Source organism: Cannabis sativa, chromosome 9, assembly GCF_029168945.1.
Source record: "Cannabis sativa cultivar Pink pepper isolate KNU-18-1 chromosome 9, ASM2916894v1, whole genome shotgun sequence".
Lineage (NCBI taxonomy): Eukaryota > Viridiplantae > Streptophyta > Magnoliopsida > Rosales > Cannabaceae > Cannabis > Cannabis sativa.
Genome location: NC_083609.1, coordinates 810,725 through 828,465, shown reverse-complemented (window position 1 = coordinate 828,465; position 17,741 = coordinate 810,725). Strand labels below are relative to the sequence as shown.

The 17,741-nt window shown below is 26.2% G+C and overlaps 2 protein-coding genes across 3 annotated transcripts; both read right to left on the bottom strand.

Moving 5' to 3' along the window:
• Nucleotides 1-258: 258 nt before the first annotated feature.
• LOC115722468 (small ribosomal subunit protein uS12) lies at nt 259-1,828 on the bottom strand. The gene is made up of 4 exons (XM_030651686.2): nt 1,674-1,828; nt 890-1,045; nt 666-792; nt 259-576 (listed from the first exon to the last, which is right to left on the bottom strand). Exons 1-4 carry the CDS (start codon nt 1,676-1,678, stop codon nt 436-438), a joined length of 429 nt encoding a protein of 142 aa, XP_030507546.1. The 5' UTR covers nt 1,679-1,828; the 3' UTR covers nt 259-435.
• Nucleotides 1,829-13,508: 11,680 nt separating this feature from the next.
• LOC115722387 (transcription factor bHLH62) lies at nt 13,509-16,548 on the bottom strand. 2 transcript variants are annotated; one of them, XM_030651590.2, is made up of 8 exons: nt 15,421-16,548; nt 15,104-15,331; nt 14,939-15,004; nt 14,780-14,848; nt 14,625-14,696; nt 14,309-14,533; nt 14,131-14,209; nt 13,509-14,033 (listed from the first exon to the last, which is right to left on the bottom strand). In XM_030651590.2, the coding sequence occupies exons 1-8, from the start codon at nt 16,201-16,203 to the stop codon at nt 13,996-13,998; spliced, it is 1,560 nt and encodes a 519-aa protein (XP_030507450.2). In that variant the 5' UTR covers nt 16,204-16,548; the 3' UTR covers nt 13,509-13,995. The 2 variants fall into 2 exon arrangements, with proteins under 2 accessions (XP_030507450.2, XP_060959803.1); XM_061103820.1 differs by having other exon boundaries at nt 13,509-14,209; nt 15,421-16,544.
• Between the last annotated feature and the right edge of the window lie 1,193 nt (nt 16,549-17,741).

Genomic DNA, 17,741 nt, shown 5'->3' with positions numbered 1-17,741 from the left:
GCATATAAATATCATGATGAAGATTTATAACAAAATAGATTCATAAACCTTATTTGTTTTGTTAGACAGTTTATAACAAATAGACCCACTTATTATATAAATCTTTTCACTTATTTATGAACAGTTTATCTTATAATAATTCTCTTAGGGGTGTTGCCAATGCAGAATTGGAGTGAAAGGCCTTTTAAATCAAAATTAAGATGACAAGTATTAATAATGATAATGAATTTGATTTGAAGTTTGATCATATAAAGCTCATCAGAAACAGAGTAGCTAAATAAATAAGAGTCAAAAGAAGGGTGACAATAACTACTAGTGAATTCAACCCAACATCCAAATATCAAAAATTGTACTCAAAATTCTTCATATAACACTAAAAAGAAACAGCAACAATTTTAGGGTGAAAAAAAACATTCATGCATGCATGATGATAGCTTAAGATCTGGGCTTCTCCTTCTTCTCCTTGAAAAGAGCCAAGAGAGACACACCGGAAACTTTCACAACCTTGAACCTAACTCCGGGAATATCTCCCACAGCATGACCCTTTCTACCGAATCCAGCAATCAAAACCTCGTCCTAAACACAAAACAATATCGATTAGTCTCTTCTCTACACAATGCTAATAATGGGGTTTGATCATTTTAATAGTGTTGAGTGTTACTTACATTCTCTTCAATGTAGTTTAAGCAACCATCGTTGGGGACGAAAGCAGCAATCTTCTTTCCGTTTTTAATAAGTTGAACTCTGGCACACTTTCTGATAGCAGAGTTAGGCTGTTTTGCCTCAATACCGCTGTTGAAACACAATGAGAAACGAAACTAGTTAGTACTTTTAGAATCAAGTGAGCCTGTTGATCATAACAAAGACTTGTATCGAAAAAGAATCTCACATCTTCTCGAGGACAATGCCCTTTGCGTGGGAAGAACCGGCAAATGGCTTCTTCCATTCGTTACCAAGGTGAGACTTCTTGTAAGATTTGTCAGCCCACCTTTGCTTGATACGGTGGCTCTTCAGCTTGCGCCCAGCTACGGTACCACGTGTCTTACTGCAACAAACATTTAATGTTCCGGTTTAGGGTTTATCACATTGAAAACTAGAAAACCAACCACACATTAACAATTACTTAAAAAACAAAACCATAACATACCCAATTGCAGAACAAGATTGCCATGTTCATACATGAATTATCATTATTAACAAGTAGTAAGAAGAACAAAACAGACTCATAAGATACAAAATTGCAGAACAAGGCTAGGGTTTATCAGTACACAATAAAATCTAGAAAATCAACTACACTAAAATCCACAGCATACTCAATTTTTGAACAATACTAGGGTTTAATACAATGAAACCTAAGAAATTAACCACATTATAGGCAGAATCTGATAACAAACACTCCTCAACTATTCAATTTGTATTCAATTAAAGTAGAACCAGACTAAATTAGGGTTTATCACAATGAACAATATGCATCACATAACATCAAAACAGTAAATACTTTATTAGATAAAAAGCACCGATTTTTTAAACTTACCAACATAAACATCGAAATCTAATGAACATCTACAATAAAATTCTCAAACAAAGAGATAGCTACAGATACAAAGTAACGATTTTTACAACCAAAAACAGCATAATCAAAGGATAGAAGAAATGGGAAAGCATATACGAACCCCATGGCGGCAGAGAGAGAGAGAGAAGCTCTGGTGGTGGTTAGGGTTAGCCTTGATGCTGTGGAGGCCTAAATCTTCTTCTCCTCGTTCGACTGAGAATCAGAGATTTGAGTTAGGGTTTTCCTTTTATATCAACGTACTGAGTTTAGGGTTTCTTTTTCTTTATTATTTGGGTTGGGCTTACTTAAATTTGGATTGGGTTGGGCCTGTCCTGAGCTGGCCCAATTATAACAAATATAGTATTACTAACATTATTTTTAGGAAATTATAAGCACATTTATTTTTTATTTTTATTTTTATTTTTCTTTTATTACTCTTTAATTTATAACTAATTTTATAGGTTTAATAAGTTATGTGAGGTTATATTTAGTATTTTGATTATAAAAGAGGGTATTTATCAATTAAAATTATTTTACAGTTATATTTAATTAATATGTAATAAAAAAAATAGTTTTTAACTTATCCTGATTATTTTCTTTAGGTTTTTAACCCCTGAACTATTGACATATGCATTATTGTGCTTCCTGAACTTTTCAGCTCGTTATACAAATGGTTACTAAACTATTCACAGTATTGTAAATTGGTCCTTTTGTCAAGTTTTGTTACACGAGGCCAACAAAATGATAACATGGTTGTTTAACCAATTATCACATTAGTGCCACATATATAACTTAACATCAAAAAAAAAATTAGGTATTTTAAAAAAAAAAATTAAACTAAAAATTAATTAATGATTAAGAATTATGTAAAACTAAATTGAAAAAAAAAAAATCAAATTAATTACACACGTTGCGTTGACATGGCACTGATGTGAAAACTGGTAAGTAACTATGTCATCATTTTTTTTTTGTCACGTGTGATAAAACTTGATAAAAGGACCAATATACAACACTGGATAGTTCATGGACCGTTTTTCACAGGCTAAAAAGTTCAGGGGCACAATAATACATAAATCATAGTTCGGGTGGTAAAAATTTTAACACATCCTAGTATTAGGTAGTAGAGTAGTATAGTAGTGGCCTTAATATTCTATTAACTATTTTGATTTTTCATTATTAATTAGCTAGGTCTCATTTGTTTTCTTTGATTTTCCTTCTACATTTATAGAGCAAAATCTTTGTCCATTGCTCATTTAGACAAATGTCATCTATTAAATAGAGAAATTTACATAGTATACTAACTTTTGCCATTTTTTTACAAAAATACTGTCAGGCGGTATTTTTTACTTTTTTACTGTGTTTTTTTATAAGTTTCATACTGCAGTATACTGTGTTAAGTTTTCACTGGTGTTTTACTAGTGTTCTACTGTTGTTTTGAGTTATACTGCTTTGTGTTTTACTCGTGTTTTATAAAAACACAGTATTTTTGAAAAAAAATTCGTGTGACAGTATTTTTGTAAAAATTAACCTAAATTCCAGTATTTTTGTAAGTTTCCCATTAAATATCACTTATTGTGTGAGCTGTTACTTTCAGGCTTAATTTTGTCCCCGTTTGCAGGACTGGCTTTGAAGTGTTTTTGGGCCTTGAAAAATATTAAGACTTTTATTCTAACAATATGTGGTATTTTTGAAATTATTACAAAATAATTGTGTACTTTTGAAAATAATGATTTTTTGTGCTCTTGGGCTCATTAGTGGGCCCCATTTGCAGACAACCCCACCTTAGCCCAATTCAGCTTATAGTTCAATAATTTATACAAAATCTTGTATTTTTCTTACTATGTGCATTTTGTCATTTTCTTTTATAATTTTCATATTTTCTAAGTTCTCACAACCCCAATAATTGATGCATATATCATCTTGTTGATTTTCAGTTTTTAATTGTGTTAATCTTGATTTTTCTATTTTACCCATAATTTTGTGATATTTTTCTTCTTTAAGTAAAGTTTTTTGTGTATATGTATATATATAAAAAAGTGCATCTTCAATTGTAATTTTTTTTCTTTTAAGTTGAATTTTTTTTCGTATTGTTGTTCTGGTGTTATTTTTCTTAATTGGGGTTTTATGAATTAGTGATTTTATTTATAAATTTTCTACGATATATTGTTATTTATAAGTTGTTTTGCAAATACTTTCACTTTCTTCATTTCGTGTAGTGTTGTTTCGTTATTGCAGTTGAAGGCAAAAAACTTAATTCCTACTGTTAACGAACTTCAAAACTCATCGAAATAGGCTTGCTATTCACTTTTATTGTGAGGGAGTAAAGATAACACAATAAAAGGTCAAAACAAGCACAAAATTCAACCAACTTCAAAATTATTTTCCGAGCTTCAAAAGTCGCTTTCAAAAACCGAGCCATTAAACCCTAATACGAAACGAAACATCGGTAGACCCCATTATAATTGCATAGACAATGTAGTATAGTATAATATAGATTTCTCAATAGAAATATATATCTATATAATATAAGAGAGAAAGATAGAAAATGAAGCATTTAATAATTTATGTCCTTAAGCATAAGATCATTTAATTGTTTGGTTAAAATGTCCAAAAGATAGGGGGCAATCTTCAAGTGGATCAGAGATGTATGTCTATAGGTTTGTGTTGAATTGGAGGCAAAAATTAGACAATCCACAAGTTTGTTAATATTTTCATATTATTCATAGAATTTTCATATTTTCTTATTAGAGACCATAAAACAACAAACTTGTGGCCTTGTCTTCTCTGACATGAATCTCTATCCCTACCTGTGGACCAATTCCAAGCAACTCATTCACTCCATTTTTGAGATTGGGATAGGAAAAAAAAATTAATTAAAAAAAAAAAAAAAAAAAACAGGTAGGCCTGAAAAACCCCATCCATTCATGGTCCAAAAAAAATGATGTATGACATTGTAATTTATTATTATATATAAGGGTTTATTATAGTTTGAGATTTTTCTTTTAGTATTAGTTTCAACTTTTGTTTGAAAATGGTAAAATTATAAATCGGAATCGTTCGTTTGGTAAATTTGTAAAAAAAGAAAAAAAGTGTTGATAGCTTAATTTTGTCGATAATAAATTTCAAAATGGTACGAATTTTTGTTGCTAGTTACTTGTGATAGATTGAGGACTATGCTTGAAAATGGTAAGAATTGTAAATCGGATTCTTTTGTTTGGTAAATTTTAAGAAAATAAAAAAAAATATATATATCTTGAGGTTAATTTTGTCGATAATAAAGTTAGAAAATGGTATAAATTTTCTTTGTTAGTCTCTTGTAATGGATTAATGGATTAAGGGGTTTTTACAAAAATACTAGATTTTGGGTAAAAGTTTGCAATTTTACTGTTACACGTAATTTTTTTTACAAAAATACGGTCTTTTTATAAATAAACCGTAAAATAACAAAATAAAATAATTAAAAACAACAGTAGAAAAACTAAAAAAAACTATAGAATAACAGTGAAAACTTAACTTAATACACAGTATAAAACTTACAAAGTATTTTTAAAAAAATACAGTATTTTTTAAAAAAAATTTGCCTCACAATAAAAATGAAAAAAAATTAAAAAAATTCAGTATGTAATGTAAAAACCCCACGTACTAATAACTATTTTTTTTTCCTATTTTTCAAAATCGATGATCCAAATTAATTATTAAAAGAAATCAAAGGGACACAAAGTTGTATAAACCCTAAATATAAAACATATGTATGATTTTTTTTTATTTATTTTTTTTTTTGAAGAATTTGAGAAATAAGAAAGCCATTAAATTTTAAAGGTGAGATTGACTTCTAAGATTATTAGAACCATTTGATTGTTTTTTGAAGAATGAGAACAAATTGTAAAACATAGGTTGTGCTTGAATTTTGCCCCACAAAAGAGGAAACTCAAAACAATTGTGGGGACATAATTGGAATAAAAAATAAATAATATTATAAGTCCAATCTTAGCCCATTTGATTTTCACTCTTTGCCTTTTCATTTTCAATTTTTTGGACCATTTTTTATTTATGATTATTCTTATCTCAAACTTATTTTTACTATTGTATTTCACAATTGATAAGTATGTAGTTGTCTCATATAACATACCTAAAAAAGAAAAAAAGAAAAGAGGAAAAAAATCTTGTAAGTGAAGGTCTTTGCTTAGTTTGGCAATTAGACTATTTTTTCTTAAAAAAATTTGTACTTGTATCCTCATAGAATGTAATTATATGAGTAATGTAATTGCCAATAAAATAGTTCATTTTTATCAAAAATAATAATAATAAATAATAATAATAATAATAATAATTATATGACAATAAAATCATGTGTATTTTGATAAGTTACATATATATCTATTCACACAAATAATTTATTTTGGGGCTATATAGGATAATTAAAAAGATTAACAATAATAATAATAATTAAACATTTTGGTACCCTTATCATGTAAAAATTCTCAACAAAATGATAAGGAGATAATGATACAAAACTATGCTTATATTAATGTTAATTATTTACTTATTTATTTTGTTTTTAAAAATGTACTCTTAGTGTCATCATTGTTCTAAGTTTCACTTAGAATGTACTCATCTAATTCCAATATGTGTCTTTTAAGTCTTTTCAAATTAAGTAAACAATTAATATTCCCATTTAATAAAAGAGGTAAAAAAAAAGTGATTACTTCCAACTTTAGTCAATTAGAAAATGTTTTAATGTTCCTTTCTCTATACTCAAAGGTTGCAAGTAAAAAAACAATATTTTTTGAAGTTTAACTCTCGATTGTAAATTAATACTTAAATTTAATTTTTGATAGTAATAATATTTTAGTTATATTTCTAGAACTTCTACAAGTATTTAACCGTTAAGTATCAAATTATTATTCACGTGTTATTTTTTATTGGTATATTTAAATTAATTTTTAAATAAAAATAAAAATTTAATAATTTGGACCAATCAGGAACTACCACGTGACTATTGACTTGACAGTTCCAGAAATATAACTTAAGTATTATTACCGTAAAAAATTTAACCTAAATATTTATTTACCGCCAAAAGATAAATTTAAATATTTATACCATCAATTATTCTAAAAAAAAAAAAAATATCCAAAAGACTTTATAATTAGTGGTAAAACAAATAAGTTGATATTATCTCTTCTCATATATTATATACCAACCCAAGTTATATATTATTAGAAAAAAAGGCAAATGGGTTCTTGAATTGAAAGAAAGAGACATAAAGACATAAAGGGATAGTGTGGTGTTATAAGAGTGGACCTTGATAGAAAATTTGACAGCCTGGTAAATGGACCCATCTCTAATGATAAATTAACCATTACCCCACAAATTCAATAACAAATAACAAACACATTCCATCCATCTTTCTTAATCACACACTCTCCCTTCTCACTCCAAAGGCCCATTTTTTAGTTTCTCATTTAATTCCATATTTTATTATTATTATTATTATTATTTGGATAGAATGAAGGCTTATTCATCCATTGGCATGATTGTTATAGAGAATTTTTTTTGAAAAAAAAAAATGCAAAATGGTCATTATATTGTTGTTGATATTATTATAATTGAGTTACTTGAATATGCTATCACATTTAAGACAAATAATTCTATTCTTAATACATTTAAGAAACAATATGTTATTACATTTCTTTTTTGCTACTGATTAGTCTTATTTTTATGATATGAGTTTGATTATTTTAGTCTTGTCTATGTGATATAGTTTTATTTTGTTTTATTGTTGATCCTTCTTTATTTTTCAATGACTCATCATCAATTTGTTGTTAGTGGTTGGGATTAATAAGATCTCCGCAACTCAAGGGATTGTTAGTAGTGCAGTTATTTATCTTGCACAATAATTAAGTGTTCAAGCTATAATGTTGAATAAACAAGTTGCAATAGTTTCGACTGTTATATCTTATGAGCGGTAAATGAAACTGAATATAGGTGTTCTTAAGATAAACTGTGATGCTGCAATCTTTTTCATCGTATTTTATTTTTTAGTTTCTTTGTCAAACCATCTGTGAATTAAACGGCTGATTATTTGACTCATTTTTTTTAATTTTAATCTTAGTCGCGTCTCCAATTAAAAAATGTTCCGATTGAATTACATGCTATTATTTTAACTAAAAGCTATTAATAAAATTACATGCTTTATTAAAATAAACTCTATGCTAAAACCCTTATAGTATAAAATATAAATTTCTTTAGTTAGTTCTCTCTTTTCTTCCTTTTCTCCATTACCATTTTGCCTTTCTATGATGTTATAATTCTCTAAACCTAGTAAAAGCTATATTTGATCTCTTTCTTTCTTAGTAATAAATAATGATATGATAATATAAAGGTATATTAGTGACTATTAGTGTTTAGCTTACTAAACAATATTCACCACCACTACATTGAAACCAAAATGAGTAAATATATAATAACAAAATTAACTCATATATATTTTTTGATAATTAAAATTATATAGGCATGCTATTTAAATTTAGTAGTGAATGTTTGACTTATTCTTAATTATGTTTCATGTGATGCATTGAATTTGATGAATTAGTGTGAAGATAATCACTAACATTAAGTTGGTTCACCCATTTAAGATATTGTAAGATTTAGTTCTTAATTACAAACTATATTACTTATATATTTTGTTCTTTGCATCTAGCAAAGCATGCCCTCTTAATGTTTATTTCTATTATTATTATTATTATTATTATTATTATTATTATTATTATTATTTATTAGAACAATGAACTTTCATTCAATATAATTAGAGTTTAATATATTACAGAAGAATGGAGGAAAATCATACATCTAAACTAGCTTGTCATTTATCCTAAGTCCACGAATTGTTAATTCATATGCAGTCATGTTAGCCAAACGAAAAACATGAATTAGAGATGCTTCTATTATTAATTTTATTATTATAGAAGAAAATATTGCATTTCATTAATAAATAAAGTCAAATTGATTAATTATTACGAGTGATTTTAAAAATTGCGATACATTCTCTTTCAATTCGTACTCATAACAGAAGTAGCTATTACATACAGAGCTACACCAAAAAGTTGAGAATATTCTTATTATTATTATGCAATTTACTCACAAAAAGTTGTTTAAGAGTAAATCAGTGTTTTTAAGAAACAAAAAGTTATAAGTTAAGGATGATGATGGTTTTCTTAATAATAATAATAATAATAATAAGTTGTTGTATATATTAATTTTTCTACTAATTTTGTATCTTGCATTATTTAATTATGACATGATTTTAGAGGAGACTAACTCTTAATTAGTTTATAGTTGCTTTTTTGATTGTTTTTATATAATAATTCAAGGTTCATTATAAGCTGAGTCTTTTCATAAACATGGTCAACTTTAGATGATTACAAAATAAATTATTTACATAATTTTTCATACAAAATTAGGAAATATTTTTTTTCAAAAAGGAAAATAAAAATATTATCTTTTAAATCAACAATTTTTTAAAAAAAAAATCAATTTAAAATTATACATTGCCACCAATTTTAATAATAATAAAAATAAACATGATTTAAATGGTAACAATGTACAATGTTGATGGAAATTGAAAGTATGTAATATGTATCTATAAGTTTTTTTTTATATAAGATATATATTATAAAAATTAATGTAAAGAAATAAATCAAACAATATTATAATACATTGTTCAATTTTTGTCTATAGGGATGCTTTATTTTTAGTATTTACAAAAATAATAACAGACACTTTACATATTTTGGAATTTAGAATAATTAACAGTGTCATAAATAAATTTAAAACATTTAGTTGCACTCATGCACAATATTTTAGTGTTATAAATTATTAGAATTTTTTTAAAAATAAATGAAATATTTCCTGTAACTATAATATAATAAATCGTCATATAAAAATAAATTAAATTACAATATCTCTTATACAATCATGACCATTCATTCCATGATTGATGATTATGATAAATAGTATAATTTATTGAGTAATTTATGAGTAAATACCTAAATTTAAATTTCGATTGTAGATAAATATATAAGTTTAATCTTTGACGATAATAATACTTAAGTTATATTTTTAAAATTTTGGTAGATACCTGGCCATTAAGTGTCAAATCATTATCCACGTGTCATTTTGTCATTGATATATTTATATTAATTTTAAATAAAAATAAAATTTAATGACATAGATCAATCAGGGACTGTCATGTAGCTATTGACTTGACACTTAACGATCATGTACATACAGAAGTTCTAAAAATATAGCTTAGATATTATTACCGTTAAAAATTAAATTTAGATATTTATTTACAATTGACCAGGAGTTAAACTTAAGTATATATTTATACCGCAAATTACTAGCTATAATTTAAATGAATAGTGTTTTAAGTAAGCATAGTAAAAAACAAGTAATGTTAGGCTAGAAATTGCATGTTAAAAACCAAAAAGTAGTTCCCAAATTCAGATGAATTCTAAATATTTTGATTATAAGTATATATGTATGTGTAGAAGAATGATGATTAAATTAAAGTGATGAGATTGGTTAATTGAATTATTTGCTTTGATGTCATTTTCAACATGATACTCAAGATCCAGCCAAGTACCTAACAACAATTTGCCACAAAACCTATTAATTAATTCATTAGTTAATTTTGAATTATATTTTTTTGGATTACATTACATAAACTACTCAAAATCTTTGCATTTGACCAATATTAATTAATTAATTAAAAAAACATATAAATAAATTAAGAAAGAAAGAAGAAAAGACATTATCTTGTTAGGTAGCCTAATTCACATGCCATGCATATATAAGATATTAAGATTATGTATTTATATATATATATATTTATATGAATTTATAGCTGTTGAATGTGTATAAATATAATAATTTAATTAAATTCAAATTTTTATTTAGTAACCGACCATTTTTAATGATCAAACAATATTGTTATGTGTACTTGTTATCTTTTGTACAATATTTTAATATTTTAAATAAAAGAAAATGAAATACATTATAAAAAATATCTAATTTTGTAAAAGTCTTTCTCATTCATTTAAAGAGAAAAAAAAAATAGAAACCAATTTGGAGAATTATATTTGTAATTGACAACTCAAATTGTAAAAATATGTTATTATTAGATAATGATATATATGAAGTTAGGGCACATGGCAAATGGCAAGTGAAATTGACTTAAATTTTAACATATTTTGATCACTATTAGTTTTAAATTTATTTATTTTTATCTATTATTATTTTAAAAAATTCAATATTACTAGTGTCTTTTTTTTTATTTATAAATTTGGTTTTAAATAATTTTGTTCATACTATTAACGGTATGATATGTCATGAAAGTGTTAAATATTATTAATACTCTTTAAAAAAATAAAAAAAAATATGGTAGTTAGTTATCATGTAATAATTTTTGTTAATTATGAGATATTTGCAGCGAAATTTTTTAAATATTTATAATTATTACATACATAATTTTAATAAAATAAATCGTGGCAAAAGTACTTTATGTCATGATTTTGTTGCAATCGCACCATTTTTTAGTTGTTAAATATTAATTAAACCTGTTAAGTGCCAGCTCAAAAACACATAGTGACATGTTTCTTTAGCTTATTTAATACACAGTCTAATAATAAGTTCTCACGTATTTTTGAGTTGATACTTAATGGCTAAAAAAATACGACTGTAATAAAATCATAAAATAAAATATTTTTGTTGCTACTTTTTTTTTATTAAAATTATATATGTAATAATTATAAATATTAAAATAAATTTGCCACAAATATAATAATAAATAGTAGTCTCCCATAACATTGATTAAGCCAGCTTGGGAAGTAGTTCATTAAAGTCTTATATTAAATAATGTATTATTATTAATAATATACTAAAAAAAAAAGCCCAAAAAAAAGAATGAGAGAATATTAATGCTTTTTAGTCAATTATACTTATGTATAGATACATATTTATTTATTTATTTATAAGTATAAGGTATAATAATATTAATGGAAAAGATTCAGTGACCAAAAAGAAAAAGAAAGAATTGTGAGTATTTATTTATTTAATTATTTATTTATTTTATGAGTGGTGACACTCTTTGATGGAAACTTTCATTCTCACTTTAATGAGGTATCTATCAATCTTCTCCATATCTCAACTCTTCCACAACTTTATTCTCCCACTTATCCAATTTACATTTTATTGCTAATTTTTAAAAAAATAAAAAATATTCTCAATTTGGCATTTTAATTAACTCTTTGTTTGGTAGAATATAAAAGTAAGAGATATTTGAAAATTTAAAATGGGAAAATAAGAGAAAATTGAAATAACTATGTTTAACTCGATGTGAAAATAAATCGAAAAATTAAATTGTACAAATTATTGTATTTCGCATCGAGTGATTGATGTTACACATTATTTATGGTCCAAACATTCATGTAAAATGAATAGAATAAAAAAAAATTTAAAAAATTGATATTAAATTATACTAATTAAATGGTACATAATGATGTTTAGGATAAAAAAAATTAATGTGGAAAACTATATGAAAATATAAGAGGTATAATTAAAAATATATATATATATTTTTAATTTATTACATGCTATATTGTATTCAGATTCTTGTTAATTAATAAAGTTTGCATATACAATTTACTAAAATTATATATAAAAAAGATAAGAATAATTCCATTACTTTGATTCTTGTAGACTAACCAAAGTATTTTTCTTCATTCCTTCATTCATGGCAAACATAGTGCAAATAGTTTCATTTGATTCCTCAGCCAAGTCACAACTTCACTTCTACATTATATGCTCTTTTCTTTTCAATCTCTCTTCAAAATTTTCAATTTTCCAACCTAAAAAGAAAAAATAAAGTTTGAAAAAGAAAAAAAAGTCTTTTTGTGTTGATCCAAAGACATTTTCGTCAGACACACACGATTGTAATTATAAATATGTTAAAATTAAATTAAATTAGCTAAAATTAAACACGATTTTTTATATAAACAAGTAAAATAAATCGAGTTAGATCATATCAATCCGTTTATAAATATACCATTTTTAACATAACTAATAAATAAGTCGAATTTGCATTTTATATTTACTTATAATACTTAAACCACAACCCAAGAAAAACACAAATTATTTAGTAAGGGCTCGTTTGGAACGCCGTATTAGGTCGTATTGTATTGTATTGTATTATATTGAATTGGATTATATATCATATTTTTATATAATACTATGTTAAACTTTAATTTATACTAAAATATTATATTTTTAGGTGTCCATCAAATTTAATACCACATATAGTTTTACATAAAAATATTGCATAAAATGCAATTCAATATAATACAATACAATACAATACGACCTAATACGGCGTTCCAAACGAGCCCTAAGTGATTTTCTCCAACAATAAAGTGGCTTTGGATTCCAGCTCAAATACTACATTTTAATAAATAATAATCATCAAAATGATAATGAAATCTCTTTATATTGTTATTATTATTATTACGAATGATTCTTAATCATAAAAATAGACTAAAGAGACCAATTGTCCCCACTCAACAGCTGGTTTCCAGTACATATCTATTAAAAACCACAACTTACTCCATTTAACCTAAGATAATATCACTTTGATTGCGGGGCCTTTATTATTATTTTTATTTTTTTATCAAAAATTTAAAAAAAAAAATTAATTTTTTATTATTTTTCCAGCTAAACTTTGATAGCAACTTAAAATGGTGTCATTTTCACTAATACTATTTTCCCCAAAAACAAAAAAAAAAATAAATAAATAGATTTCCCAACTTAAAGTTTCTACCTTTATTATCAAAGATCAAATCTTTCTTATGAAAAAGGTCTAAAGATGAACACTATGAACTATAAGAACAAACACAATAATTAATGAAATCTCTCAATGAATCAGTTGATCATGATCATAGTATTAAAAATAGTAAGTTCATACACAAAAAAGAAAAGTTTACATTGGTAAAGTTCTTTTCTTTGTTTGAGTCTTTACAGAAATTGGACATTTTTGCTGGACCCCTTTTTGTTGTTGTTGTTGTTGTTGAAGCAAATTAGTAAATTCTCTAAGGTTTTTTTTTAATGAGGATTTTCTTGAAAAGAATCCACCAAAGAATTGAGAATAATAATAATAATAATGATAATAAAAACCAATAATGGATGGAACCTAGCTCAAGTGATTCTTTCTTCTTCTTCTTCTTCTTCTTCTTCTTCTTCTCACTCAAACTGGGGACTTAGCTCTGTTATATACACAGAGAGGGCCTTTCTCTCCTGTGGCTTTGGCTTTGGGAGGCCTCAAATGAGAAAATCCAAGAGAGAGAGAGAGAAAGTTAATCCAAAATAATCTTAATCATTATTTTTTTATATTACTATAGCTCAATTTTCATTTGAGCTTGAGTCAATGAGCCTGCAAAAACAAAAATGTAAAGATTAGACAAATTTGAAGAAAATTAATAAAGTTGAGTTTTTTATTTCTTGGGTGTATATGTATTTTATTTTTATACCTTGAAGACTGTGCTGTTCAATCTGACCAAAACCCATTTGAACCACACTTTGAAGATCATCCTCAAAAAAAGTAGAAGTCTGCAGAATTAACAAGGAAAAAAAAAAGATTCAATTTTTAAGATTATTATGTAAAGGAGAACTCATTTAATGAATGACCCTTAAAAAAAAAACACTCACCTGTGGTTGTTGTTGTTGGGCATGTTCAGCAAATCCAGAAGGTATTTGCATGTTTGTTGAAGCTCTATGAATTGAACCATTTAAAGGGTTTATTGAGAATTGAGCCTCTAAAGAAGAAGATTGTGGTGGCATTATTTGTTGGTGATTATATCCAAATGGGAATGCTGTTGTTGATGAATCTAATGGATAAAGGCCATGTGGCAATGACCCACGAGACTGAAAAATCTGAAATCATCATATATATATAAATCAAGTTAATATTACAGGTCAAAAATCCCAATGGGTTGAAAAAGGAGTGTTTATAAAGTTTAATTACCTCTTTTGATAGAAGAGCTTCCATGTTGAAATCCATCCTCGGATTAACAGTTGCTAATTTCATTGAAAGAAACTGAAACCAAACCAAAACACAAATTTAGTAAAGAAAATACTAATCAAATTCAACTTTTTAGAAGCTTAATATATATTAATTACCTCAACTTGTCGTTGTAATGATTGAACATAATTTATAATCTCATCTAGCATAACTGCTTTACCAGTTACCTGCAAATTCAGAAACCATTTTCTTAATATAGTAAATTAATAATTCAATCATTTAAATCTCTGAAAAAAAAATGCAATCTTTTTAAGTACCTTGTTGCAACCAGGAACCAGATCCTGAAGAAACTTCATCCTTTCACTGATTTTCTCTCGTCTAACCTGTAATAATCAAAATCAAAGACATGTCAATGGAAATTGAGCTTGATTAATCTTGTATAAAAATGAGTTAATAATAATTAATTAACAAGGAAATCTTACTCTTTCAGCAAGACTATGGCTATCAGTAGCTTGTCCTCTTCTTGCTCTAACATGGATATAATCCTTTGGTGGCTCTGGTGGTTTTGAATTATTATTATTATTATTATCCTTTGTTTGTTTCTGATTCAAATCTTTTGACCCTTTAGCAACTCCTTCATTATCATTATGATTATCTTTTTTACTTCTTTTCACATTATGTTGTTCATCATTCTCAATTGCTTCAACAACCTATAAATATAAAATCAAATCAAATTCTCAATATAACAAAATTCACAAAATGGGAAAAGAGTAACAATTACAAATAAACCAAAATTTACCTTAGAATCTTTAACTTGAATTTCTTTGGATTTTCCTCTTGAAATGGCTTTCCTTTTCTTATTACCATTATTATTATTGGGCTCAATAATCTCAGTAGCTTTCCCAGTTGGGATCTGATCAGAAACAGAAGATCCTTCCCTTGAATCACCATTTTCAGGGGTTGAAGACCTTGAAGATCCTTGATGAGGTTGATTGGTTAAAGGTGAAGCCTTTGAAGGTGGTTTAATGGGATCAATTCTAGGGACTGATCTAAAAGGCAATTCACCAAAATTATTACTATTATTTCCAAAGCAAGAGAATTTAGCAGCTCTAGCTGCAAAACCAGGGTCACCAGAAAAGGGAGCTAAACTTGGTGGATTAGGGATATGGAAATTAGGTCTGATTGGATTGGGATCTACTGATGATGATAAATTGAGCTTTGGTGGTGAATTCAATGGAGTAGCATAGCATGAATTGTTCCTACTGTTGTTATTACTACACATATAAGATTGAGGAGAAATCTCACCAGAGTTACAGATATTACCCAATCTACCGATCAATTCTCTGATCATAATTCCATCACCACCTCCATTAGGGTTAGGGTTTGAAGGAGCAACAGGTGAAGAAACAATTGAACTTAAAGCTGATTCAAATGGGTCGTTCTGATCCAATGATTGTTGCTCCCAATTTGGTTTGAAAAGACAATCAGAAACCGAAATCTGCTCTGATGATGATGAATTCAGCTCGTTGTTGTTGTTGTTGTTGTTCGATTGAATTTCCATACAGTACTTGAATGATTCCATAGCTTGAAAAAGATTATAAATTTCTCTATATCATCGAAATTAAAAGGAACCCAAATGAGAAAAACACACTCAAATGAACTAATTCGAGGGAAATGAAAAAATTGAGAGACCCAGAAAATTTTCTCGGGAAAATTGAAAAAAGAAAAAGACTGGTTTTTTTTGAGTGTAGTGAAAGGAGATAGTACTAATGACGATTGATTATGATGATGATAGTGAAATGGTGCTTGAGTTTCACTCAAAAGAAGAAGAAGAAGCAAGAAAATGCAGAGTAGAGAGAGAGAGAAAGTAGAGAAAGAAAGTAAAGTAGAGAGAAAGTGAGAGAAAAGATAAAGAAAAGAAAATGTCTGTTTGACCTTTATATAATATGTTTTTTTTATAAAAAAAATAATTAATTAATTAATAAATAAAGATAAGAATATTTAATAAAGCAATTTGTAGCATAAATATTTTAATTTAATTTTTGATTATAGATAAATATTTTAATTTCTGACGATTATAATAATTAAAGGGGAATTACTCCATATATTATTTTTTTAACTTTTTTTTTTAAATTTACGGTTTGGGTTTCTAAAGTAGTTGCAGCGCCAGTTACAATAGGAATTTCTGTACGATTTTCTGTTGCAATTTAGGTTGCAGCGTTAGTTGCAATAGAGGTTTCTGTACAATTTTCTGTTACAATTTAGGTTGCAGCGCTAGTTGCAATAGGGGTTTCTATGTAGAATTTCGTAAAAATGTAAAAAAAACTGTTTTAAAGTGTAAAAATAAAAATATCCCATAATTAAATTATATTTTTATAATTTTCGTAGTTATCTAACTGTTAAAATCAAAGTTAAATATACCGATAAGAAAATAGATAATCACTTAACATTTAACAGTCAAGTAATGATAGAAATTTAAATATATAAAAGTATTATTACTGTAAAAAATTAAACGAAAACTAAATTTAGCTATTTAAACAATAAATTATTTTATCTAATAATTAATTTTAATTAATTTAAATAAATAAATAAATATTGTAATTTTATTGAAATGACCGAATTGTCCTTTAGTAGACGGTGGAAGAAAGTGGTAATGAAGAGCCTTAAACGTCAAACTGCAATAATATTTTTTCTTTTTTTAATAAATTAATTCATTAAATAAAATTTCTATTTTTTTCTGCCAGCTAAAAAGAAAAGGGGGTGAAAAGTTGTGCAGTTTTTCTTTTTATTTTTTCTCTTAAAACACTTTATATATATATTTATTTATTTAATTTCTTGGCTCTTATTAAGGAGAGGAGAGGAGAGGAGAGTTGTTTGGATAAGGGAAATTAAAAAAATAAAATAAAAATAAAGTGAATGAGAAAGTTTTGTGATATTTTTCTTTTACCTATTGGAATGTGTAATTAAATTGAGTAACTAATGGCCATGATGAAAGTCTGCATCATGAAAAGGGTATTTTTTGAATGAGTTAGGATTTTATGATGAGACATAAATATGTTAGAGGGTTAGACTTTCGAAGCTTAAGAGGTTTTAATCTAGCCATGCTGATTATTAATTAGG